The 26,190-nt window shown below is 35.0% G+C and overlaps 1 protein-coding gene and 1 long non-coding RNA gene across 9 annotated transcripts in view; one reads left to right on the forward strand and one right to left on the reverse strand.

The window, feature by feature from the left end:
* The window catches only part of ZNF644 (zinc finger protein 644), a 124,879-nt gene that overhangs the window by 60,874 nt on the left and 37,815 nt on the right, over positions 1–26,190 (forward strand). For 4 of the 8 annotated variants that reach the window (XR_013330705.1, XM_077746082.1, XM_077746083.1 and 1 more), the window contains 2 exons: positions 17,791–20,828; positions 21,011–21,616. The exons of 3 other annotated variants lie outside the window; for them this stretch is intronic. Coding sequence is in view for 4 of the 5 variants with exons in the window: in XM_077746082.1 (XP_077602208.1) it covers positions 17,791–20,828; positions 21,011–21,616 (3,644 nt within the window). In the remaining variant the exon portion in view is untranslated. Of the gene's footprint in view, positions 1–17,790; positions 20,829–21,010; positions 21,617–23,527; positions 23,651–26,190 lie in introns of all 8 variants that reach the window. One more of the 8 variants, XM_077746089.1, reaches the window with a different exon arrangement.
* On the reverse strand, positions 1,991–24,881 carry LOC144216663 (uncharacterized). The gene is made up of 4 exons (XR_013330706.1): positions 24,744–24,881; positions 22,591–22,874; positions 18,334–18,604; positions 1,991–2,096 (listed from the first exon to the last, which is right to left on the reverse strand). It is a non-coding gene; the product is annotated as an uncharacterized LOC144216663 (long non-coding RNA).

Below are 26,190 nucleotides of genomic sequence, written 5' to 3' on the forward strand. Positions count from 1 at the left end.
CTACTCTTAAAAGTAGTGGCATATGAAGAAGAGGTCTTATAATGCCCTACAGTGCAGTGTCCTCAGTTCACCAGAAGCTAACACTTCAGGGATGTCTCCTATGTGTGTTATTTGCATCCTATTTGTGACTAAGCCATGTTTGCCTTCAGTCCAGTTATCTGTGGTGTCTCTCTTTGCCTGTTGTGGGCAGAGTTTGGTGCTTGTGGTGTTAGTCTAGGCCACCTTGGGCTTGAGTTGAGTTAGACCAGGTGTTTGCCAGAGCTTTGGTAGCACCAGTCTGCAAGGTACTTTCCCTGTGTTGCCCCTGAGAAGCTTTCATTGGTGGGCAGAGCCTGCAGTCAGAACAGATGTCTGCTTGCAGCCCACTGCTGGAGCCACAGACTGGTGTGTGTGATTTATCCTCCCCTTTCCCTGGGGCATGAGTCATTTTAGAGTGGTGCTGGTCCTTGGCGGGGCTGCTTACACGCTTCCACCCTTGTGGTACTGATTTGGATGGACTCCTTCAGGTCTGCAGGAGAGCATGGAGACAGGAGTGCCAGCCAGGTCCATGCCAGTCTACCACAGGAGGGGCTGGGTGTACAGAAGAGTGCAGGGGTAGGGCACCCTGTTAGCAAGCTAGGTGGAGCGTGTTTGTGCTACACTGTTTCCCACAGGTTTCCTTGCTGCCAGCTCTTCTGTTGCTGGAGAAGTCTCCCAAAGATCCCTGCTCCTCCAACACAGGCTTTGAGATTAGTAAATCTCCTTCCTGTGTGTCCTAGGCATTTTTCAAACTGCGCTTCTATGTTGTATCTCGTCAGAGCTGCTTGTTGTGCTGTCTTTAAGGGAAGGGAGTCAGTTTCCTTTTGTCCTCCAGCTCTCTCAGCACCAAGCCTGCTGATTTTTAAAGTTCCAGTCCTTCTGGTTTTCAAAGCCAAATGTTATAGGGATTCATCTTTCCAGTACAAGTCCCCCATGTCTGGGTTGCCTGGAGTGGGGTCTTTTCCTCTCCACTCTTCTTCCTGCCTGCAGCATCATTCCCGTGGATCCTTCACATTGGTCAATTTGGCTCCCAGTTGTGTCTCCACCCTTCCTACCCCCTTCTCTACATATAGCCATGGACAGTCTGTTCTGCCAGTCTTAGGATAATTCTCTGGGTTATTTGCACTGATGTGGGTGTTATCTAGTTGTATGCATGGGACAAAGAGACCTTAGGATCCTCCTCCTTTTCCATCTTACATATTAGTTCTTGGCTGAGCCTTTGTCCATTTTTAAAACTAGGTTATCTTTTTGTTGTTTAGTTGTTTATATATTCTGGATTCTAAATGATGTCCTTTGATGGACAAAACTTTTTTATTTTCGTGAGTTGAGATTATCTATTTTTTCTTTTGTTTATCGTGCTTTTGGTGTGAAATCTAAGAATTTATTGCCAAATCCAACATCATAAAGATCCATCCCTAGGCCTTCTTCATAGAGCTTTATTGTTTCAGCTATTATATATATAGTGTTGATCCATTTTGGTTTAGTTTCTCTATGTAATATGAGGCAGGGATCCAACTTCATTATTTTGCATATGATGGTCCATTTGTCCCAGCACCATTTGTTGAAAAGACTATTCTTTCTCCCATTGAATAGTGTTAGCACCTTTGTTAAAAATCAGTTAGCCACAGGTGTTTGGGTTTATTTTTGGATTCTCAAATCTATTCCATTGGTCTCTATGTCTGCCCTTATCCCAGAACCACACTGGTTACTATAGCTTTATAATAAGTTTTTATTTTTTTAATTTTATTTTTTCAAAAATTTTTCATGTTTTATTTATTTCTGAGAGAGAGAGAGAACATGAGCAGGGGAGGGTCAGAGAGAGAGGGACATACAGAATCTGAAACAGGCTTCAGGCTCTGAGCTAGCTGTCAGCACAGAGCCCGACGTGGGGCTCGAACCCACAAACTGTGAGATCATGACCTGAGCCGAAGTCGGACGCTTAACCGACTGAGCCACCCAGGCGCCCCTATGATAAGTTCTTAAATCAGAGTGAGTACTCCTACTTTCTTTTCAATATACTTTTGCTCTTCAGATACCTTTGCAGTTCCATATGAATTGGAGTGTCAGCTTATCCATTTCTGAAAGGGAAAAAAAAGGCCATGAGAATTTTCATAGGGATTACACTGAATCTGTAGATCACTTTGGGAAGTTTTGTCGTTCTAACAATATTTCACCTTCAAATGCATGAACGTGGTAGGTCTTTCAATTTACTTACACCTCCTTTAATTTCTTTCACCATTGTTTTGTCATTTTAAATATATAAGCCTTTTACTCCCATAGTTACTTTTATTCTTAGGTGTTTTATTTTGGATGCTTTTGTAGATAGAATTTTAATTTCCTTTTGGATCATTCATCAATGGCTTAGAGAAACATAACAGATTTTTGTATGTTGATCTTATAACTGCAAATTTGCTTGAATTGGGTTATTATATTATCTCTAGTAGGGTTTTTTTGTGTGTATGTGGAGTTTATGAGATTTTCAAAATAATTAAAATCATGCCATCTGCAAATAGAGATAGTTTTATTTCTTCCTTTCCAATTTGGGTGCTTTTTATTTATTTTTCTTGTATATAATTGCTGTGGCTGGGACTTCCAGTACAGTATTAAATAGCAGTGGTGAAAGAAGGCAGTCTTTTACAGATCTTAGAGTGAAAGCTTGGTTTTCACCATTGATGAATATACTGTTAGCTCTGGGTTTTTCATGGATGTCTTTTATTATTTAGGGAAATTCCTTTTTTTTCCTAGTTTGCTGAGTGATTTAGTCATGAAACAGTATTGGATTTTATGAAGTACTCTGTGTCTGTTGAAGTATTAATGTATTTTTTCCCTCTGGTCTGTTAATATGATGTATTACATTAATTACTTTTCTTATATTGAACCATCTTTGCATTCCTGGAATAAATACCACTTGGCTGAATATATAATTCCTTTAATGTGCTGTTGGATTCAGTTTGGTAGCATTTTGTTGAGATTTTTACATCTGTACTCATATGGGCTGTAATTTTCTTTCAGTATCTTTGTCTGGCTTTGGTTTTATGGTAATGCTAGCATATAAAATGTGTTAAGTGTTTCCTCTTTCATGGGGCACCTGTGTAGCTTAGTCAGTTGAGTGACTTCCGGTCACAATCTCATTCTTCCATGAGTTAGAGTCCCACATTGGGCTGTCTGCTGTACGCACAGAGCCCACTTTCAGGTCTTTTGTGTCTCGCTTTGTCTGACCCTCCCAGCTCACTTTCTCTCTTTCTCAAAAAATAAACAATAAAGAAAAAAAGAAGTGTCTCTTCTTCCATGTTTAGAAGTTTGTGAAGGATCTGTGTTAATTCTCTAAATGGTAGAATTTATTACTGAAACCATCTGATCCTGGACTTTTCCTTTTTGAGAGGTTTTTGATTACTGATTCAGTTTTTTTTTTTTTTAAGGTTTATTTATTTTTGAGAGAGAGATAGAGTGTGAGCAGGGGAGGGTCAGAGAGAGAGGGAGTCAAAGAATCTGAAGCATGCTTCAGGCTCTGAGCTGTCAGCACAGAGCACAATGCGGGGCTCGAACTCATGAACCACCAGATCATGACCTGAGCTGAAGTCAAGACGCTTAACTGACTGAGCTACCCAGGCGCCCCTGATTTAGTTTCTTTACCTGTTAAAGATCTGTTCAGATTTTATATTTATTGTTGAGTCAGGTTTATGTTTCTAGAAATTTGTCCATTTCATCTAGATTATCTAATTTGTTGATATCTAATTGTCCATGGTATTCTCCTATAATCCTTTTAATTTCTCTAAGGTCTGTATTAATATCCTTACCTTTGTTTCTGATTTTAATTATTTGTATCTTCTCTTTTTTGTTCTTAGTCAACTTGCTAATTTTGTCAATCTTTTAAAAAGAACCAACTTTTTATTTGTTTTATTCTATTTTTATATTTACTTATCTGTGCTCTAATATTTATTCCTTCCTTCTGCTGGCTTTGGGTTTAGTTTGCTCTTCATTTTTCTAGTTCCTTAAGGTGTAAAAGTAGGTATTGATTTGCTCTCTTTTTTAATGGTAGCACTTATAGCTATGAATTTCCTTCTCATGCTTTTGCTACATTCCATGTTTTTGTATATTGTAATTTGTTTTCATTCATCTCAGGATTGCCATCTTAAGAAATTAATATTAATAATTATTAACTAGTTAATAGGGAAGGCACATTGAAGCTGGGATAAACTTATATTTGGTAAAGAATTGATAATAGTGAATTCATTTAGTGGCAGAAAGTCAAATTTGATACTTTGTTACACAGTACCTTGTCTGAGTTGATTATTCTGTGAGATATTTTTATGTTCAACAAGACAATAGTATAACTTAGCTGAAAGCATCAGAGTAGTTCTTGGACTTCAGGAGTTAGCTGCTTTTTTTTTTTCAGTCTAATTATTGTCTCTTCGTATGTATTCTTTTTTCTGCTGGAACTTTTAAGATTTTCTTATTGTTTAGCATTGTCATCACCTTTACTATATTGTATCTAAGTGTATTTTTCTTTTTATTATATCCATCTTACAATTCCTGGTGCTTCTAGAAACTCTGGTTTGATGTCTCTTGTCAGGTTTAGAATATTCGCACCCATTATCTCTTCAAGTGTTGCTTCTATATGTTTTCTCTCTCCTTTTCTTCTGGGATTCCCATTAAATATGTGCTAGATCTTTTTGCTCTGTCCTCTTTTTGACTCTTTTCTCCATTTTCTATCCTTTTGTATCTCTTTTATTCATTCTTTGTTCTGACTTTTTGTTTTGTTTTTGTAGTTCACTCTTTGTTTTGTTTTTATGGATACTATTTTTCTCCCACTTTTATTGAGGTATAATTGACATATATATTAACCCTTTAATTGTATCTAATTTTTAGTTTCATTGTATGGTGGCCAGAGAATATGGTCAACATGATTTCTGTCTCTGTTGGCAGTTTCTCGATGATCCTTATATAATCAGACTTCATAATGTTCCACTTAGGTTATAAAATAAGAATGTCTATTTCTTGTTGTATAGCGCTGTCTATTTGGTCATGGTCTTTATAGACGTTTATCTTTTGTATTTCCTAAGAGAATTTTGGAAAACTGGCATTTTTAAGTTGGTATTTGGATTTTTTTGTCATAATGAAAATAATTAACATTTATACATTGTGTACATGCTATAAATCTAATTTCTTCAAAATGTTTGTACTGTAGATTTATTCATTCAGCTTACAGAAAATGTTGGCCACTTAACAGTTTAACAAAGCCAATTCTTCTTAGCTAAATCAAAGTGTCAGTAAAAATGTGACTTTACTTTTTTAGATTCAATTGTTAGACCTGCCACTGTTGACATCCTTTTCATTTCTGAATTTTAATTCTAAAAATGGGAAGTGGAATGAGAGGGGTATGAGAGAAAGGAAAGTAGATAGAGAGAAAATTGAAGGCATAGTGAGAGAGACAGAACCCTGGAATCTTGTCTTGAGTTGTTTTTTCAATGAACTAAGACTATGCAGCCTTTCCATATTGTTTGCTTTGCTTCCATGGCAAGGAAGTTTGTATTTCCCAAACCTCCTTTTAATTTCATTTCCAGAGGCTTTTACACAGAGCATTACCAGAGCAATGTACAATACCAAGGTTCTTGATGGTGGCCTTCTTCTAGACCCTTGAGAAATTCTGTTAATAAATACAATGATCTATGCCCTTGTGATTTAGTTCTCTAGGAGGGACACACAAGCAATAACCGTAATAAATAAGGATGTTATACAGTGTGTTAGAAGGTGGTAAGTGTTTTGGGGTAAAAAGGGGTAAACCAGTGTAAGTTTACTTGAGAATGTCAGCAGAGGAGAGAAGGTGAGAGAATTTGGGATGTAATTTTAATCAGAGTAGTCCAGGGAGGCATTATTCAAAAGAAAATGGTTGATCAAAGGCTTGAATTAGGCAATCTGTTATGTGTATCTGGGAGACAGTGTTCCAGCTGGGGAATGGTCAGTAATACTAAGACCTTAGCATGGGAGAGCCTGTCTTCAGGAAATAGTAAGGAAGCCAATGTGACTAGGACTGAGTGAGTTGGGGAGAGGCGTAGAAAACAAGGTCAAAATGCTAAAATGACATTGGTTTTTTTCTCTAAGAGGGAACGACAGGGAGCCATTGAAGGATTTTGAGGAACACTATCTGTCTTAAGTTTTAAAATGACCCCTCTAGTTGTGGTGTTGAGAATAGACAGTAGCTGGGGAAGGGTAGATAACACTAAAACCAGATTAGGAAGCTGTTGAATGAGTATAGGGGGGAGATAATAGTGGACCTGGATGTAGCAGTAGTGAGCAGTGATTGGATTCTGGATGTAATTTCAAGATGCTGACAATAGGATTTCTTGATGGTTTTCATATGAAATATGAATAAATGAATAAGGAAGATTACTCCAGGGTTATTGAGCTGAGCAAGTGAGGTCAGTGGGGAAGGTTGCAGATTTGTATTTGGGAACCTTTCTTTTGTAAAGTGAGAGAGAAGGGTGATCTTGAAAGAGGAGATGGGTAAAGAAAACTGGAATATTCTTGGTGTGAGGCTTTTGAGGAGAAGTGTTTAAAGCCTCCCTCTGTGACTATCAGTTTCCCATAATACTTGTAGGTGTTTACAATTTATATATAATGCTTGTAGATGTTTATAATTTATATATCTTGTAACCATTTTGTTGTGTGCAAAGGGGTTCATGAATATTATATCTTCTTGGTGACTTGTATACTTTATTATATGTAGTATTCATATTTAGCAGGTTTAGTGCTGTTTTGCCTTAAATTCCATTTGATTTTTCTGATAGTGAAGACACCTGTTTTCTTAACATTTGCTTAGTTTATCTTTTCATCATTTTATTTTTAACCTCAACATTTCCTTTATAAACAATATACAGCATACTTTAAAATAAAACAAATACAAATACCTTTTTCTTAATTTATAAACTTTCTTTTTCAATAAAGTACAAGAATTATTTTTAATGTTTCTTTTTGAGAGAGACAGAGTGCAAGCAGGGGAGGAGCAGAAAGAGAGGGAGACAGGATCTGAAGCAGGCTCCAGGCTCCACACTGTCAGCACAGAGCCCAACGCAGGGCTTGATCTCATGGAACGTGAGATCATGACCTGAACCAAAGTCGGACACTTAACTGAGCCACCCAAGCTGCCCATAAACTTTTTATATTTATTAACAGGACTGATGTGTTTGGAGTTCATTTTGCTTTCTTTTTATTTTCTCTTTTCTGTCTTTTATTGTTACATTTTATTTTAATATAATCAAATGTTATTTACTTTTAATTCCAGATTTGAAATTATATATCTTATTTCATTATTTTATTTGGTTACCCTTACCATTTTAATACATTAAGAAAATTTTTTTTAACATTTATTTATTTTGAGAGACAGAGCATGAGTGGGAGAGGAGCAGAAAGAGAGGGAGTCACAGAATCTGAAGCAGGCTCCAGGCACTGAGCTGTCAGCACAGAGCCTGATGCGGGGCTCAAACTCATGGGGCACAAGATCGTGACCTGAGCCAAAGTCGGATGCCTAACCGCCTGAGCCACCCAGGCGCCCCAACATTTTAATACATTTTTAAAAAGATTTTCTTTGAGGGGCACCTGAGTGGCTTAGTTAACCATCCGACTTCAGCTTAGGTCACACTCTCATGCTTCATGAGTTCGAGCCTCACATTGGACTCTGCTGTCAGCACAGAGTCCATTTCGGATCCTCTGTCCCCCTCTCTCTGCCCCTTCCCTGCTTGCACGCTCTCTCTCAAAAATAAACATTTAAAAAAGATTTTCTTTGAATCAGTGTCCACTAGTTTGAACTCTTTTGGGCTTTTGTTTCCATGTTATTAAATACCATATAACCCTCTTTTCATAGGCATCCTTTTTGAACAATTGTCAACAGTTAAGACATTTAGTTGCCATTTTCAGTGGTTTGATTGCTCATTAATGTTTATTGATTCTTAGGTCTTTCTTTCTATATGTTCTTGTCTCTCTATGTCTGAGAATTACTCCATGAGTAATTCTCTAATCTGTGCATGGTAAACTTTTGGAATCTGTGTTTGTCCAAAAGGTCTGTATTTTGTTCTCATGCTTGAGTGGTAGTTATAGAATTCTGGGTTGAAAAGTATTTACACATCTTTGACCATGATGCTGGTAAAAATGGTAAGACTGTAGGGAAATAGACATTCTTACAGATTGGAAGCAGATATGCATAGTGATAGAAATTTGGTGAAATGATCTAGAAATGTGTATTAAGCCAAAATGCTCATGCAGCTTTGAAAAATCTATATTATTGAAATAAAACAGTACTGTGCATGGTTATTTATTGTAGCCTGTATATTGTATGATCCCATTTCTATAAAGATAATCACAAAATAAACACATACATATGTATGTTTGTATGAATAAGAAAAAGGAGTGGAAGGATATACCAGACTCTTACATTGGTAACTGAAGTGGTAGAGAGTGGGAAACATAGAGGAGGCATTTTTTTCACAAATTTGATTTTAAAATATTTTTCCTCAAAAATCTGATGCTACTGCTGATGATGAATTGTGTATTCTTGTTTTTGTAGATAGTCTAGTTTTTGTTTTTGTCTTGTTTCCTGGCAATGAGCAGAGTTCTACTTCTTATTCTTAGAGACCTGAAATTTCCCCAGGACTTCTCAAGAGGCATGTCTTTTTCTTCATTCTCTGAACACTGATTGAGCCCTGTTAATCTGAAGATTACTGCATTTCCTAAGCTCTGACTTTTTTTTCTATGGTGTCCTCGTCTCCATTCCCTGGGGGTGCTTTTCTATAATTCCTACGTGATATAATTTATGGATGTAGATTTTGTATTTCTTTAAGAATATGACTCATTTCATCAGCCGTATTCACTCTGCTCTTCAACTCCTCTGTTGAGAGTTGTTTTGTTGTTAATAGTTGTTGCTTAGTATTTTTTTATTTCAAAGTTCTTTGTCACCCTCTTGCTTAGAGCACATTGTACTTCATTACTTAAAACACAGTAGCTTAGGGGCACCTGGCTGTCTCAGTTTGATAGAGTGCACAACTCTTGATGTTGAGGTTTTGAGTTTGAGCCCCATGTTGGGTGTAGAGATTACTTAAAAATAAAATCGTAAAAAAGCCACAATAGTTTATAGAAATTAAAAACATTATGTATATTTACTTGTTTTTATGCTAGTGATTAACATTATAATACAAGCATTTAAATTTCTATATTTCAATCACTTGTATTTAATAATAATAATAATAATAATACACTTAGCACACTAATTTTAGCCATTTTCAGGACACATATCCCCTACATATTCAACCATTTGGGAAAACCTTTCTGACTGGTGGGTAAGTGGTAAACTTAGAGACTGTATGCCTTTACCCTTGAATATTATGTAATCTGTCTCTGTACAGGATTCTGTAGTCAAAATAATATTAACCTCCAACTATGAAGTTATACCACCTTTGACTGAACATTTAATCTTGACATTGAAAAGTCAGTTGCTTTTCTGGTTCATATTTTTTGCCATAAAACTTGTTTTTAGTGGAGATTTTTGTTTCTTTGTTTTATTTGGGATTGTCATCTCAATTCTTTGCAGCAGTCCTCATCTACTACCATTCTAGTTTATGGTTTCATCCACGTTGGTATGCCTTTCTGTTCTAGTTCTTCTCTTTTCATTTCATTGGCATTTTATGAGAGAGGAAGAATAAATACATGTCCCTGATAGACGCTAAGGAATCAGAAACTCCTAAATCCTAAGTGGCCACTTCATATCCTTTTTCCTTGGCACACTGGGTCAAGCACGGTGATTCCCCTCTTTATTGCACATTGAATATCCTTTTACTGAAACCCTGCTTTATCCCTGCAAGAGTGTTATTTTTTAAGCCCCAGCAACTCTTAAGACATACTGCTTCTTTCTGACTCCTTAGCTTCTGCCTGTTTATCCTGTTTCTACCTTAGGAGTGGTATTAAGGTGCCAGGTATCTCTTCCCAGAATAAATTTCTGCTTGTAAGGGTCTCCTGCATCAGTAGGAGCAGTGTACAAATTCAGTGTCATCATTCCATAAGTGAAACAAGTTATTGGCAAGCGTCCTAAAGAATTAACACTTAATGAGTAATTACTAAATGCCACGTTCTGTGCTGTATGTTTTATGTTGTCTTATTTAATCCTCACAATCCTTTTAGTAGGTTTTCATACTTATTTTATTGATGAAGCAACTGAAATTTAAGGAGAGTTGGAATAACTTTGCCCCAAGGTGGAAGTTGCGGAGCCATTTTTCAAACCTGCGCATGTGTGCTACCAAAGAGTGATTATCTTGGCATACTACACTATAAAATTTAGCTAAAACCCTTGCTTTTCTTATCCATGATATTTTTATAGGACCTTCTACTTCCTCTGAACTATGAAATGTATTACTCACTGCAGACATAATGTATTGCTTTTTACTGATAACAATTATTTATACATGTGTGTCCTATATATAGTCTACCTCAGTTAGATAGAAATACAGTAAAAAGCACCAGCAGTACCATTTTATTAATCTTGAAATAATTAAAAATTTATCTGATATGATCTCCATTTTAAATAGCTTTAGTCACCTTTTTTAAAACAGTAGTATACTATTCAGGACATTTTGGTGTTACAGATACTGAGTAAACTATAAATCATGTGTTCTGTAAGTCTCTTTATGATTCGAAGTTGCTACTTTTAAATAACACTTGTTTGAATAGACCTGTGTACATTTGCTTATTAATAAGTATTTGCATTTTCTAAATATTACATAGTGTTTTCTTTAACATTTTGGTGAGATTTTGAAATTATTTAAATTCACAACAAATGAATGTCTTTGGTTTTAGAAATAAATCTCCAGAATTGAACATGTAATGAGGAAAACTGGTAAAATCAGAAAAAAGTAATAGCCGGCTTGTGATTTGCCATTACAAAAAATATATGTTCTTTTTTTTTTTTAAGACATTGGTGCAAGAAAGGTACATACTCCTGCACATTTTGCTTCAAGTAGAGCAGATCTCTTGTATTTGAATTTTATCTTCCTAAATGAATATAATTGTAGAATAGTAATTACTTTGGAATATTTTTCTTAGAAGATAATTGTATTTGGGGGGCTGATATTAGAGAAAGTAGAAAAGGTAAGTTGAATAAATGAAATCAGTAAGAGAGTTCACATAGAATGGAAATGTTTTATAGAAAATAAAACTGGTTTTGTTTCATTTTTCTAGTCTAGTTCTCAGTGAGAGTGTCAAACTTACCCATCTAAATATATAGAAGTTTGAATTTATATACTAAAGTTTAAATGTACATAATACAGGTAAATGGTTAAGTACTTATTACAGATTATTACAGAATTTTTCTTTCTACAATCTGAGCCCCTTTCAGTAAAATTAAGAAGTAATTTGTTCTCTTGATGTTATAATGTTCAAGTTTATTCTCTTTAGACTATAAATAATTTTGTATTTTTAAAATACTACTACTAATGTGACTACCAAATGAATTAATGGGACTTTTATAATAATAGTTTTACTTTAACTATAAAATCTACAAAAGTTTTTTTTTTAATGTGCATAGTTTCAGGGCGCCTGAGTGGTTCAGTCAGTTAAGCAACTGATTAGCTTCAGGTCATGATCTTGCAGTTTGTGAGTTTCAGCCCCACATTGGGCTTTGTGCTGACAGCTTGGATTCTGGGGCCTGCTTCAGATTCTGTGTCTCCTCTCTCTGACCCTCCCCTGCTCACGTTCTCTCTGTCTCTCAAAAATAAATAAACATTAAAAATTTTTTTAAAAATTGTGCATACAGTTGAATATATAAAGTTTTCAATTTGAAAGAACAAAATTATGTGAGTATTAGAAGGAAACAATTTATTATTTTTCATGCAGTCTTTTAAGGCCAAAATATCTCTTCAAATGTTGTAAGGAATTCCTTCAAAGCCCAGTTGTTTGCGTTTGCCGTCATGTCACTTACTTTGATGTGTGTATTCTACTGGACCTTGGTCCTGTGGAATCATCATGTGTTTGGGGCAGAAGTTTTATCCACAGCACTTTGAACGTTCTTAGCTTTTAAGTTCTTGAACAAGTTCCTAGCCTTTTCTGAAAACCATTGGGCAAGTAGACATCTGACATTGATGCTGATTTTGTACTTCAAAACTTCCTTTGTCACATTTGTTTATATCTCTTGCTGGTTATTATCAAATGTGTAAGCACAGTAATTTCTTAATGGTGAAATTTGTTTTTCCGAATTATTTCTGTTCTCAAGCAGTTCATTCCATATGCATATATAATATTTACATTACCACTTTGGATGTTTTTATTGTCTATTTTCACTTCTAATACAATTATGTTTTGTCTTCCTAGGACTTTTAACACTTGTACTTCTTTTGCGTTTATTGGACACGATGGGTTAATGTTTATAAAATATCTCAAAACTAAGCACAAAGAGGAAACTCATCATAGACTGAAGAACACTAGAAAAGTCAAAGTAAAATATCAATCAATGGCAGTTAATTGGTTGAGAGCAGAGATGACACACTACCTTTGGAGTGTGGAGCTGACACATTTATATTCATGTTAATGTGGTCAAAAATTTGGTCTGTTTGAAAAATATATAAAGAGGTTACCACTCGTTTTAATTTAAAAAAAAAAAAACATGAATTGTTCTTGTTGAACGAGCCATGTGCATATGCGCACATTTATCCTATCTATCAAAGCTGTGATGATCATGTATCTTGTTCTGACTATATGAAAGTATAAACAATGCAACAAGCATTCATTTCATAGCTGAATAGGACCTAACATTCTCCTTTGGTTACAAATGTAATTTATTACATTGCCTTTTCTGTTACAAAACTTCATTAGGAAATTAGCCTTTGATTAGTGAATATCTGTTTGTTTTTCTACTACTGTTGCTTTTCATTATTTTATAGTTTTGCCATGTTGTTAAAGTTAGGCCTTTATGGCTTCCCCACCACCCTTTGTCCTTCTTGTAGTTACCTGCTTCTTGAGATAATGTCAGATTATGTTTACTGTTTAGTATAATTGGCAGTAAGAATCACTTTGTGTCATTAGGTGTTTACGATCTAGAACCTTACTATTTGTTACATCTTCCTATTAAATAATGAGGATCATTCATGGCATCAGAAATAAAATTCCTGGACAAGTTGAGTATAATTTGATGGTAAAAATTAAAGGTGGTAAAATCACATAGAGAGATCTTAGTTTGTAATGACAGGGCTGCATGCTCCTGGCAAGAAAGCATTATGTGCTGGGTGTATTTTATTCTTGTTTTACTCTTCTGCTCATTATTTGTGTATTTTCTGTCTGTTTGAAATGACTGATNATGCAGATAGCTCTGTGGCCTGTGTGTTAGTCATTTAGTACCATACTTTTATTGTTCAAGAATCAGCTTATCAACATATTACAAGTTAACTAAAGGATTCTTTTTTTTTTTTAATTTTTTTAATATTTGTTTATTTTTGGGTGAGAGCAAGAGTGCAAGAGGGGGAGGAGCAGAGAGAGAGGGAAGGCAGAATCAGAAACAGGCTCTAGGCTCTGAGCTGTCAGCACAGAGCCTGACTCATGAGCTGTGAGATCATGACCTGAGCCAAAGTCGAATACTTAACCAACTGAGCCACCCAGGCGCCCCAACCAAAGGATTTTTTTCAAGTAATTTTGAATTTAAAGTCCCAACAGTGTAATTTTCACTTCCATTTTTAGCTCATTATTTCAAATAATGTTAAATGTTAATAATGTAATAACCAAGCATTTAACAATTATATTACATATCAGAGAGGATGTTAGAAATCATCTTATCCAATCTCCAGTGCCATGTTACCTTCTACTGTGTTCCTAACAATAGTTCAATCTGCTGAGCCATTCAGTTCATTGTTGTGTAAGACACAAACATACCTTTTTTTATATGGCATGCCTTCAAACATTAGCAGACTGTTCATTGTATTGACTAATTATTAGGCTAAGCATACCAAATTTTCTCTTTATTTCATTATGTAGTGTGCTGGATACCCTTATGAATTTCTGTATTTTTTTAGTATTTCCTCTCAATGACATCCAGAGTAGGATACTACCTGGGTGGTATGGTTATACGGTATACTCTGTCTTCACTTACATTGTATACTAGGTGAGGCTCGGGTATATATACATTTGAGCATTGTGTACAGTATATATAGACTTAACTATCATAGTAATTGTAGATGTAGTATTTCAGTTAATTAAGATTTGTTTTTGCAATTAGAATGACAGTTGTGAATGTTTTTTTCTTCTTGACCCAGTCTCATATATGACTAACTGAAGTTGTCATGTGTTCTCGAGGATAATTTAAATGAACATGGGGTTTGTGAAAACCTGACAGATCTTAACTGTAACTCAGCTAGTGGGCAACATTATAATTTATTTATAGCTGTGTAATACAGCTATTAATGAGCTAATGTAGAATGAGGGCAAATCGTATTATATTTTTGTATGAAATTATACTGCATGACAAAGGTTGGTATTATGTAATAAGTGCCCACAAAGTATTAACCTACTTGCAATAAATACAATTAATAATGTACATAAAAGAATGAAATTAAGCTAATTTTATAAAAAATTATTCATGAACAGAAAGTGGACAGCATAGATTTGATGACAGGAAGGTTGTATCTAATCTGAATTACTGAGTGACCTAGGAAGCTTGCTCAGAGGGATTACAGAATAATTATGTTAATATGCAATTATCACCTCATTTCTTCTGTAGTAACCTCAAGATGTAGTGTAGTGAGGGTGTTATAGCAAGTGCTGATAGTTTGCAAAAATACTGATGTTTGAAATTTCTAAGACAATAAGTCTAGCTTCAGGCATAAAAGTGATGATCTGTCATCTTGAAGACAGATCTGACCTTTGTACTATTTTTTTTAATGCTCACAGTATATAACTACAGGCAGTTATAGCTGTAGAACTCATTATGATTTTCTAGAAACCGAAATATGTTTTATGTAGATTTAAAGTTCCATTTGCAGCTTTTTATAAAGTGTGTGAATTTTTTTAAAGAACATTTTAAAATTCATTTAAAAGAAAATGTCTGTGGTTATATGATTACATGGAGAAGGACATAGTAATAGCATCTAAGTGTTTTATTAAAATATCCTAATTGATAACAGCAAATTCACTGAAATTTGAGGATTCCAAAAAATATGAGTTTATTTTATTAGCTTCCCTTTTTTGAACTTTATGAATAATGTCTACCTTCCAATATGTTCTCTGCTTAGTTACATTAACATAAACTGGTGTCTGATGGCTCTGTTACATATATTTGGCTACATAGAGATAGTTGGAAAAACTTTGAAACAGTGTGAAAGCATTATTGGTCAAATGCTTTCTTGCCTAGATGCCACATAACCATCTGTGAATGTAGGGAAATAAATTTTGTTGTCAAAATTCTAGATCCATTATTCACTGTAACAGATTTTGATGATTTTGATGATTCGGCATTCTGCATTATATCTCAGCGCAACAGCTGAGTTTGGAATACTGTTAAGAAAAAAATGTATTTTGAACATGTTTTGGTTGAGATATGTTCAGAAAATTAAACCAGGACAAATTTTTTATTGTTACTAAAATACTAGCTTACTGAGACAGTTTCTTGTAGCATATTTTTAAACTGATGGACATTTAGTATCGATGTGCTAATAAGAAATCTTCTGGAAAAAGAACAACCTCTCTTTTTGAGTAGAGCTATCATTAATTTGGGGACAAGTTAGGCATATTTCATTAGGTGTGAAGGACAACTTTGTTAAAGACTTCATTTTATATTTTAACAATATTTAATTTGATCTTCTGGGTTTTTTCCTTCCGCTAGGTGTGTTTATAGATATAGAGGATATGTTGCATACATATATTTTGTCTGTGTTTTTGAGCAAAACAATTTGGTATCTTTAGAATGTGAACTTATGGAAGGCTCATATAAGGCCATTCTGGTAATGAGAATGCAGTCTCCAAGCAGACATGATATTCTCATAGTTTGTCACCCTGCTGTTCAGGGGGTACCAATGAAGTTGCTTTAAATGGGAAGCGTCTGTTCCATCTCTGAACCTCTAACACCAGAACAGATGGGTGGAACATGGAACATAGAAGGTTTTACCTCTGAGGTGGTAACAGTGAAGCCACTCATTAACACTGAATTTACCACTTCGTTAGCAACATTGCTTCCTGTTGAGAAAAGCTAATATAGGCTTTCAAATTGACTGAGCATATATTTGTCTACCCCTGTGATTATAATAAGTAGGAACTCTTAAGTGTCTTTCAGGCCAGTTGTCGAAAAATTCTGTTGTCCATGTCAGATTTATGAGATTACGAGATTGTTCCTATTTGGACATTTTACTTTTTTTTTGTAATTAGAAATGTCAGGAATGAGTAATAGTACAGCATCAAGGTTTGCTTTTCTTTTCATTGACATTTGCACACTCTTCCCTAACACATGTTTATGTGCTGCCCATTTTTAACTTCTGTGTATGTGATGTAGAGACTCCTGCTGGGTGCTGCATTAGCACCATTTTGGGGTGATATCATTGAATGTGATCTTATTGGAAGTCTATTTTTATTACTGTGGACATTTGCCAATCTCAAAACAATTCTGAGACCTATAGGGACAGAAAAATTGTTGGTATACATAATAATGCCAAAGAAAATATTTTTGTGGTATTATTTATAATATTTGTTGTATTAAAGAACACATCTTGTGGAAAGAGTAAGCTTGTATTTACAAGCGCTTGTTCTAAGTTGTGAAATACTAAAGTAATTAGAAATAATTCTTTTATTCTTTAACTAGATTTAATGTTTTACAGAACATATAATTGGTACCATAAAAGATATTAGAAATAATGAACTATATTGAAAATGCTTTGATTTCTAAATACCAGATTGTTAAGTTCATTTTGTCTTAAAATAGTATTACTTGTTATTCAAATTAAAGTACTATGAAGGAAAAGAAGAGAGCAGACACTTAGTGTGTCTTGTTTACTACCGGTTTTCCTAATAATTGAGCAGTTCCTGGCACATGTAAGGACTCAGTAAATATTTGGAGAATGAATAAATTTAGAATGTACTTACTACCAAATACAAAAGGAAAAGAATTAATGGAATTTTATGCTAGTATTTCAGATAGTTCATACCTAGGGTTGCCAAATAGCAGATTCTTTAAATTGTATTTGAGGATTATTGGATATTTTGAAGGCCTTGCTATGATTGCTGAGTCAAGAAGTCAGAACAATGATGCAATTTGCATTATTAGAATAGGGGATCTAAGTTTCATGGGAAGAAAACTTTCCTCTTACACACTTTAAATTTGATTTTACAGTTGTGTTTTTATTCACTCAGCATGTTAGTCCTTTATTCACCAAATATTGCCTGAGCACCTATGCCAAGCACTGTGCTAGGTTCCAAAGATATGAGGGTGACTAGGTACAGTCCCTGCCCACAGAGAGTATACATTCTTCCAAGGAGACAGGCAATTCATATGCCCATTTCTAATGTTGCTGTTCTCTAGATGTTTTGTATATATTCAATATTAGTTGTTGTTGCTTACCACAAAGAAAAAAATTAACCTAACCTTTCAGATACTTTTAAATTCTTTCAAATTTTTAAAGTGTTTCTTCATTTTTAGAAAATTATTAGGACCTCCCTATGAAAAATGGAATTATGCAAGTAAAACTGTACTTTGAACTCTCCATACATTCTAAGAGAATTTTTTTTCATGCAAATCTAAATTTTTTTTCTTCCATTTTCTAGACTAAATGTGTTAAATGGGCTTGCCAACAATATGGATGATTTGAAGATAAACACCGATGTTACTGGTGCTAAAGAAGAACTCCTAGATAACAACAGTTTTATCTCAGACAAAGAGAGCGGAGTTCATAAACCAAAAGATTGTCAAACATCATTTCAGAAAAATAATACGCTCACTCTGCCTGAAGAACTGTCAAAGGACAAATCTGAAAAAGCCTTAAGTGGAGGCCAGTCTACTCTATTTATACATGCTGGTGCTCCTACTGTTTCTAGTGAAAACTTTATCTTGCCTAAAGGAGCTGCTGTTAATGGACCAGTTTCACACTCCTCCTTAGCTAAGACTTCCAGTATGAATAAAGGCAGTGTTTCATTAACCACTGGACAACCTGTGGATCAGCCAACAACAGAATCTTGTTCAACTTTGAAGGTGGCACCTGATCTTCAGCTATCTACACCACAGAAAGCAAATCAACACCAAGTTTTATTTTTGTTATCAGATGTAGCACATGCTAAGAATCCAACCCATTCCATTAAAAAACTACCTACCTCTGCTTCCGTTGGTTGTGACATTCAGAATTCAGTAGGGAGTAGTATAAAGTCAGATAGCACTTTAATAAATCAAGTAGAGGTGGGTGAGGATAGTGATGATTTATTGGTAAAAGATGATTCTGTCGATACATTAACAGGAATTTCCTCAGGTACAGATGAATTTAGGTCAGAAAATGATACAAACTGGGATCCCCAAAAAGAATTCATTCAGTTTCTTATGACTAATGAAGACACAGTGGATAAAGCTCCAGTTCACTCTAAAGTAGGTCTAGAAAAAAAGAGAAAGCGAAAAATGGATGTAAGCAAGATAACTCGTTATACTGAGGATTGCTTTAGTGATACGAATTGTATACCCAATAAGTCAAAAATGCTAGAAGTAGACTTTCTGGAACAGAATGAAGAACTACAAGCAATAGACTCACAGAAATATGCATTATCAAAAGTAAAGCCCGAATCAACTGATGAAGACTTGGAATCTGTGGATGCTTTTCAGCATCTAATTTATAACCCAGATAAGTGTGGAGAAGACAGTTCACCCGTTCATACTAGCACTTTTCTTTCTAATACCTTAAAAAAGAAATGTGAAGAAAGTGATTCTGAGTCACCTGCTACTTTCAGCACCGAAGAGCCATCCTTCTACCCCTGTACAAAGTGCAATGTGAATTTTAGGGAGAAGAAGCACCTCCACAGGCATATGATGTATCATTTAGATGGGAATAGCCACTTTCGCCATCTTAATGTCCCAAGGCCATATGCTTGTAGAGAATGTGGACGGACATTTCGAGATCGTAACTCACTTCTAAAGCATATGATTATTCACCAAGAAAGAAGACAGAAGTTGATGGAGGAAATTCGTGAATTAAAAGAACTTCAGGATGAAGGAAGAAGTGCACGATTACAGTGCCCTCAGTGTGTGTTTGGTACCAATTGCCCTAAAACATTTGTGCAGCATGCTAAAACCCATGAAAAAGATAAAAGGTACTACTGCTGTGAAGAGTGTAACTTCATGGCAGTGACAGAAAATGAATTAGAATGCCATCGAGGCATTGCCCATGGAGCAGTGGTAAAATGCCCTATTGTCAGTTCTGATATAGCCCAGAGAAAAACGCAAAAAAAGACTTTCATGAAAGACTCTGTTATAGGATCATCCAAAAAATCAGCTACCTACATATGTAAGATGTGTCCTTTTACTACTTCAGCCAGAAGTATTTTAAAAAAACACGTAGAGTACTTGCATTCGTCATCATGCATTGATTCATACGGTAGTCCTCTTGGACTTGATAAAAGAAAAAGTGACATTCTTGAAGAACCTGTAGATATTGATAGCACTAAACCATTAATTAAACAACAGTCAGCCACATTTCCAAAGAACTCTGCTTTAAAACAAGATGTAAAGCGAACATTTGGATCATCCTCACAATCAAGTAATTTTTCCAAATTCCATAAGCGGCCACACAGAGTACAAAAAGCTCGGAAAAGCATTGCCCAGTCAGGTGTAAATGTGTGCAATCAAAACAATTCTCACAAGACTGTTATGATTAAAAGCAGCACTGACCAAAAACCTAAGTATTTCCATCAAGCAGCAAAAGAAAAATCTAATGCCAAGGCAAATAGCAACTATTTATATAGACACAAATATGAAAACTACAGAATGATCAAAAAATCAGGTGAATCATATCCTCTACATTTCAAAAAAGAAGAAGCCAGTTCATTAAATTCTTTACATCTGTTCTCGTCATCAAGTAATTCTCACAACAATAGTTTTATTTCAGACCCTCAAAACTCTGACACGAAAAGGCCAGAAAGCTTCAGAGAACACAGGCGTGTAGCTGTAAAGAGAGTAGTTAAGGAATCCAAGAAGGAAAGTTCTGTTGGAGGAGAAGACTTGGATAGCTATCCAGATTTCTTGCATAAAATGACTGTTGTTGTTTTGCAGAAACTTAATTCTGCTGAAAAGAAAGATAGCTATGAAACAGAAGATGAAAGTTCCTGGGATAATGTTGAGCTAAGCGACTACACTACACAGGCCATAGAAGATGAAACCTATAATGATATTAATCAAGAACATGTAAACTTATTCCCACTTTTTAAAAGCAAGGTAGAAGGTCAAGAGCCTGAAGAAAATGCTACCCTTAGTTATGATCAAAATGATGGCTTTTATTTTGAATATTATGAAGATGCTGGAACTAATAACTTTTTGCATGAGATACATGATCCTCAGCATTTAGAAAATGCAGAAACTTCATTGTCAAAGCATAGTTCTGTTTTTCACTGGACTGATCTGTCTCTTGAGAAGAAATCATGTCCTTACTGCCCAGCAACATTTGAAACAGGTGTTGGGTTATCAAATCATGTTCGAGGACATCTTCACAGAGCAGGATTAAGCTATGAAGCCCGTCATGTCGTATCACCAGAACAAATAGCCACAAGCGACAAAATGCAACATTTCAAAAGAACTGGCACAGGGACACCTGTTAAGCGAGTTAGAAAAGGTAAGTTTCCACATAGATAATTTGGGCTATTATGTCTATATTCAGATTCAAAGAATTTGAAGGTTTTGTTCAAATTTGGTCTTTATCAGAATCACATCATTTTATTTTTCAGAGTTAATTGGCTTTTAGATGATCACTTTATAAAAAATTCTGATGTCACTCTTAAAAAATTTTTGTTTTAGCTATAGAGAAGTCTGAAACCACTTCTGAACACACTTGTCAGCTCTGTGGTGGTTGGTTTGATACTAAAATTGGATTATCGAATCATGTTAGAGGCCATCTGAAAAGACTTGGAAAGACCAAATGGGATGCTCACAAATCTCCTATCTGTGTTTTGAATGAAATGATGCAAAATGAAGAAAAATATGAAAAAATCTTAAAAGCATTGAACAGTCGCCGTATTATTCCCAGACCATTTGTAGCTCAAAAACTTGCATCAAGTGATGACTTTCTGTCTCATAATGTTATACCTCTTGAAGCATACCGTAATGGCCTAAAGACTGAAGCTTTATCAGTGTCTGCATCAGAAGAAGAGGGGCTGAGTTTCTTAAATGAATATGATGAAACAAAACCAGAGCTGCCCAGTGGAAAAAAGAATCAGTCTCTTACACTGATAGAACTGCTTAAAAATAAAAGGATGGGAGAAGAAAGGAATTCTGCTATTTCTCCTCAAAAAATTCATAATCAAACTGCAAGAAAGAGATTTGTTCAGAAGTGTGTTCTTCCACTAAGTGAAGATAGTCCGTTGATGTATCAGCCACAAAGAATGGACTTAACTATGCACTCAGGTAAGAGGATGTTTATGACTGTTTTATATAATTTAAACACAGTTTATGCTTACTTTTATGGAATATCTGTAGAAAATACTTCTTAGAATCTTTTTACTTAAGCTGCTTTTTTTGCAGAGCAGAGATTGGTTATACTGTCATTTCTATATAAATCATCAGTTGATGCTCATCAGCACTGAATTCTTTGTGCCTCATTTCTTGGTCAGAATGTAAGGTGAGAATAAAAACAAACAAACAAACAAAAAGCTGATCTGTAAAAATAAAATTTGCTGTGACTGGGGAATGGTCCTATGGATGGGAGGTTGACCTTGTTCAAAAGCGTAGCATGACTGGAATGACAAACCTGTTCTGTATTTGCCAGTGCTCCAAGGTTGGTAATGTTTTCAAGATTTAGCTCTTGGTTTTCCTTCTGCTTAGGTCAAACAAACAAACAAAAATAGACTCTTTAAACTGAATGGATTGGTGTCTCTTGTGTGTTGTGATTAACCCAAAGAAACTTCTCCCTCGCCAGTTCCTCACTGTATTGTGGGATAGTTTAATTTTGGAGAACTGTTGTGAGTATAAAATATTTATTTGGGTTTGTAGATTTTACAGTGGTGGTCTAATGGAACAGAACAGATGTTTAGGTTAGTGCTTGTGCATCAGTAGTTTTTCCTTTTCAAAAGAATAGTTTGTATTGGCAAATGATGTAGCAGATAAAATAGCTAAACTATATTTGTTATTGCTAAGTCTGGTTTATACTTTTAGATTAGAAAAAAAAAGTGTCTTGTAGATTTCTTTTGGAGGTTAAGAATGTTGAAAATTAATTAACTTTGATGGTCTCGTAATTTTAGCCCCAAGTTGAATGTGTCTGAGGTAAAAGTAACTGGTCAATGGGTTTATAATGAATAAAATTACTATAATGTTGATTTGTTTACTTTGGACTGAATTGGGACAGCCCAGATATTTGCAGTTTTGATTTAAGGAAAGATTACCTTGTGTTGTAAGTGGTCTGAAGAATGGTCTTGTATGAGCTTCTGGTTAATACGGTTCTTTCTTTTATACAAAGACAGTCTTTCAAAATCAAATTTTCAACATTTTTCAGCAGAAGAATATGTAAGAAGGGTGTGTCAGCTGTGTCGATTGAGGTGTAGTACACTTGAGAGATGGAAGACGTATTTGTGGCTATCACAGTTAATGTTGAAGATAAAACTGAAATGAGTTGGGGGAGTGTCTTAGAAGTCAGGAGTTTCTTATTGTTTTCAACATGTTTTCTTTCCTGTGATGATTAAGATGTTAGCTTGTTGATCATTTATTTAGCACAAAGATTTTAGCAAAAAACTTCAAATCATTAACTTTCATTATTGATTGCGCGTTCAGAGTAATGAACATAAAATGCCCTGAATAAAATGTTGTGTCTAACAGCTGCTCAGTGGTGTGTTTTACCACCTTTTCTCCCAGCCTTCATCAGAAAGCCTAATTTAGTATTGAGCCTTTTACGGTTTTGTGGGTAAAACACTTTAATTACCACTTTGTCAACAAGACTTTTTAATTCTTTTTATTGGTAAGTTGTAAGCTTTGAAACTTCTCAACTGAACAGTGCTCTTCAAATCACAGGATTGTATTTTAGGTTTAGGAAATGATCTGCGTAACACAGAAATCTGCAAGAAAGTGATAATAGGTGTTAAATTCAGAGGAGCTCAGAGGTTCAAGGCACTCCTCTTCCACCTTTCCAAAGAGCATGGGTTGGCTCTAAATACTAACTACAAACTAATAACAATTAACTTAATCCCCCTCCTTATTTTAAGTTAAGCTAATTCAATGAACGTTTTTTAAACCATCTCTATTGTGGTACTTTTCTTCACGCTTTTAGCTAAGAAAATTTCACTTTTTGAAGTGAGAACTGGATTATAGTTTTCTTTTGAATGATAGGTATGCCTGTGAAGCTTAGAACATGTGTGCATTGCAATACGACGTTTACAAGTGCTGTTAGCCTGTCCAACCACTTACGCGCTTATGCACGAAAGAAGAGTGCTGGACTTTTGACTGGTACAGGTATGTTTGAACAGATAACACAGCAAGTCTGCTTGATTCAGTACAGTTTTTTTCTCACCAGACTGGTGCTAATTCAGATGATATTTATAGCTTTCTTTGATAAGCACAGTTTAGTCTGAAGATAAATTAAATTTCAGCAACTTGTAAACTGTTAGATAACATTTTAAGCAAGTTACTCTTTTCCATTTGGCTCCTACTGACTTGACTTGGGAAAAAATAAATAAATAACCCAATAGAATTGTGGGACTTTTGAGTCTACGTAATTCCCATTGATTTTTAAATCACACTATTTTTTGATTTTTAAATTTATTTTTGTGAGTAGATTCCAGTCAGGCAACCTCTCTTTGGTAAAAAGGATTGTAGTTCTAGCCTAACAAAATGCTTTATCAGGAAAGAAAATGATCATGAAATTTCATATATGTAGCTTAAAACTTAGCAAAACTAAGGAGTTTTCATTAGTCTGTAGATCACATCTTTAAAGGGACAGGCCTTAAAAATGGCCCATGTTGACAACTGAATAGATTTTTCTTTTACTACTCCTAAACTATGTTTAGGATTAATAAATATAGCCTATCACATAAATGTTAACATGCACATTTCTGTGTTATTTTTGGTTGGTTAGCCAGCCTTGCAGATACTCTTCATATCGCTAGCCTGTTAAAAATTGTATTAGCTTACTCACATGTAATACTGCTTCTTACCCTACAAAACGCCTTGCTCTTTTCATTTGTAGCCTTTCAAGCTACCCTGCTTTAGCAAATCCCATTTCTCTCATGTCTTAAAATATACCCTCTTTTCTAAATATATCAACATAAATCCTTTTGCCTAAAACTCTCCTTCCAGTCTTTAATTTCTCTTGCTCTTTTAGATCACTGCCTTCTGCTTCCTTCTAGTTGTTGTTTTCCCAACTTTTTTGTTCTTCCTCATGTCTTCCCTTGGCTTACATCTAATATATTCTTGCTACCAAAGAAACACTTGTGTTCATACTAATGTCTTTCTTCTGCTTCTTTGCCTTATCCTTTGACTTGATATACAAATGACCAGGGATGATTGTTGACTGTATTAAAAGAAGAACAGAGTGAGCTTTACATACCTGGGTTAGTAAACTCCTACTGTGAGATTTTCATTTTTATAATATTACTCCTACCTTCATCAGGCTTGAAAAGTGATTGCAGACATTAGAAGCAGGGAGGTGGTGAAAATAAAACCCTGTAGAAACAGAACTTCATCATTGTTGTTACCATAGTCACTGACTTTCGTTGTACACTTAACTACGTGTCAGGCTTTGTGCTGTGCAGCCTGTTTGCGTGACATTTAACCTTCACTCCATCATACGAGTTGTAGAATTCTCTCAATTTTACAGAACACCAGGTCTTAGAGAACTTAAGGAAGCTACCCATACTTACGTAGTTATTAATAGCAGAGTTGAAAAATCAAGGATGTCCTGTCCTAGACTTTTGTTTTTAATCAGGATTGTCTGCCACATACAGAACAAAAGCAAATGCAAATCTGATAATGAAGTAAGGTTTAAAGTGGGGAGCATTCTGGTGAAGACTGAATAAATTAGAGTCTTACAAAGAGCAAGGACCCAAGAAACAGGCCTGGATTCGATTTTAGAGGACTTTAAAAAATATTTCAGTTTGACAATTCAGACTGATATTTGCAGATATTCAGTGAGGCGCATCTCTCCAGTACAGATTTTGTTGGCCATTAAAAAATGCTTTTATTTCATCTGAAAATCTTTTAAAACATAGGCTTGTTTATAAATAACTGATCGTAACCCTCAATGACCAGGGGTGCATTCCAATGAACACTGAATTATCTAAACAATTTCATTATTAAACAAAAAGTTGATATAGGATGAATGGGGATACATTTCTTTGGTCACCAAGAAAAAAAGAAAACATTACTTTTTAAATATCATTAAATATTAACCAAAATGTCAGAAGTGTTAGAAAATATAAGGTGTGTGTTTGGCGGTCCTAAAGCTAAGAGAAGGGAAATGAAAAGCTGAAGAAAGTCTAGGGTGGTATTTCCACAGCCCATACCCACTTTTAAGAAAAATAAACTCATGCACCTTTTTTTTTTAGAAACTCTGAAACTTTCCCCTGATTTTTGAAAGGTCCTTGACCAGTAGAACTACAAAGAAGATGTCTTTACTGCTTGCTCATGCCAACCAAGAAATTTTTTTTTAATCAGCTTTCTTATTTTTTGTTTTCCAAATGGAACATTCTGTATTATATTTATAAAGTCCACCTGCCTGTACTCTTCCCCCATATCAGTTTCAGTGGTGTAAGTCAGTGGTCCCAACCTATAGTTTCTGGAGGGTTCCACCAGATTATTATAAGGAGTTCATCAGTTCATATGAATAACAAGCATTATTTCTCAAAACTACATAGATGTTGTTTTGATGAAAAAAGTACAAAATCATTTCAAAAAATTCTTACCTTAATCCAAGTATATCACAAAACTGAAACAATGTAAAAGGAAAATAGGTAGGACTAAGCCTCCATAAAAACGTCTGTTACCCTTGTTCTTAA

This window comes from Crocuta crocuta, unplaced genomic scaffold, assembly GCF_008692635.1.
Source record: "Crocuta crocuta isolate KB4526 unplaced genomic scaffold, BGI_CrCroc_1.0 scaffold48, whole genome shotgun sequence".
In the NCBI taxonomy this organism is placed as follows: domain Eukaryota; kingdom Metazoa; phylum Chordata; class Mammalia; order Carnivora; family Hyaenidae; genus Crocuta; species Crocuta crocuta.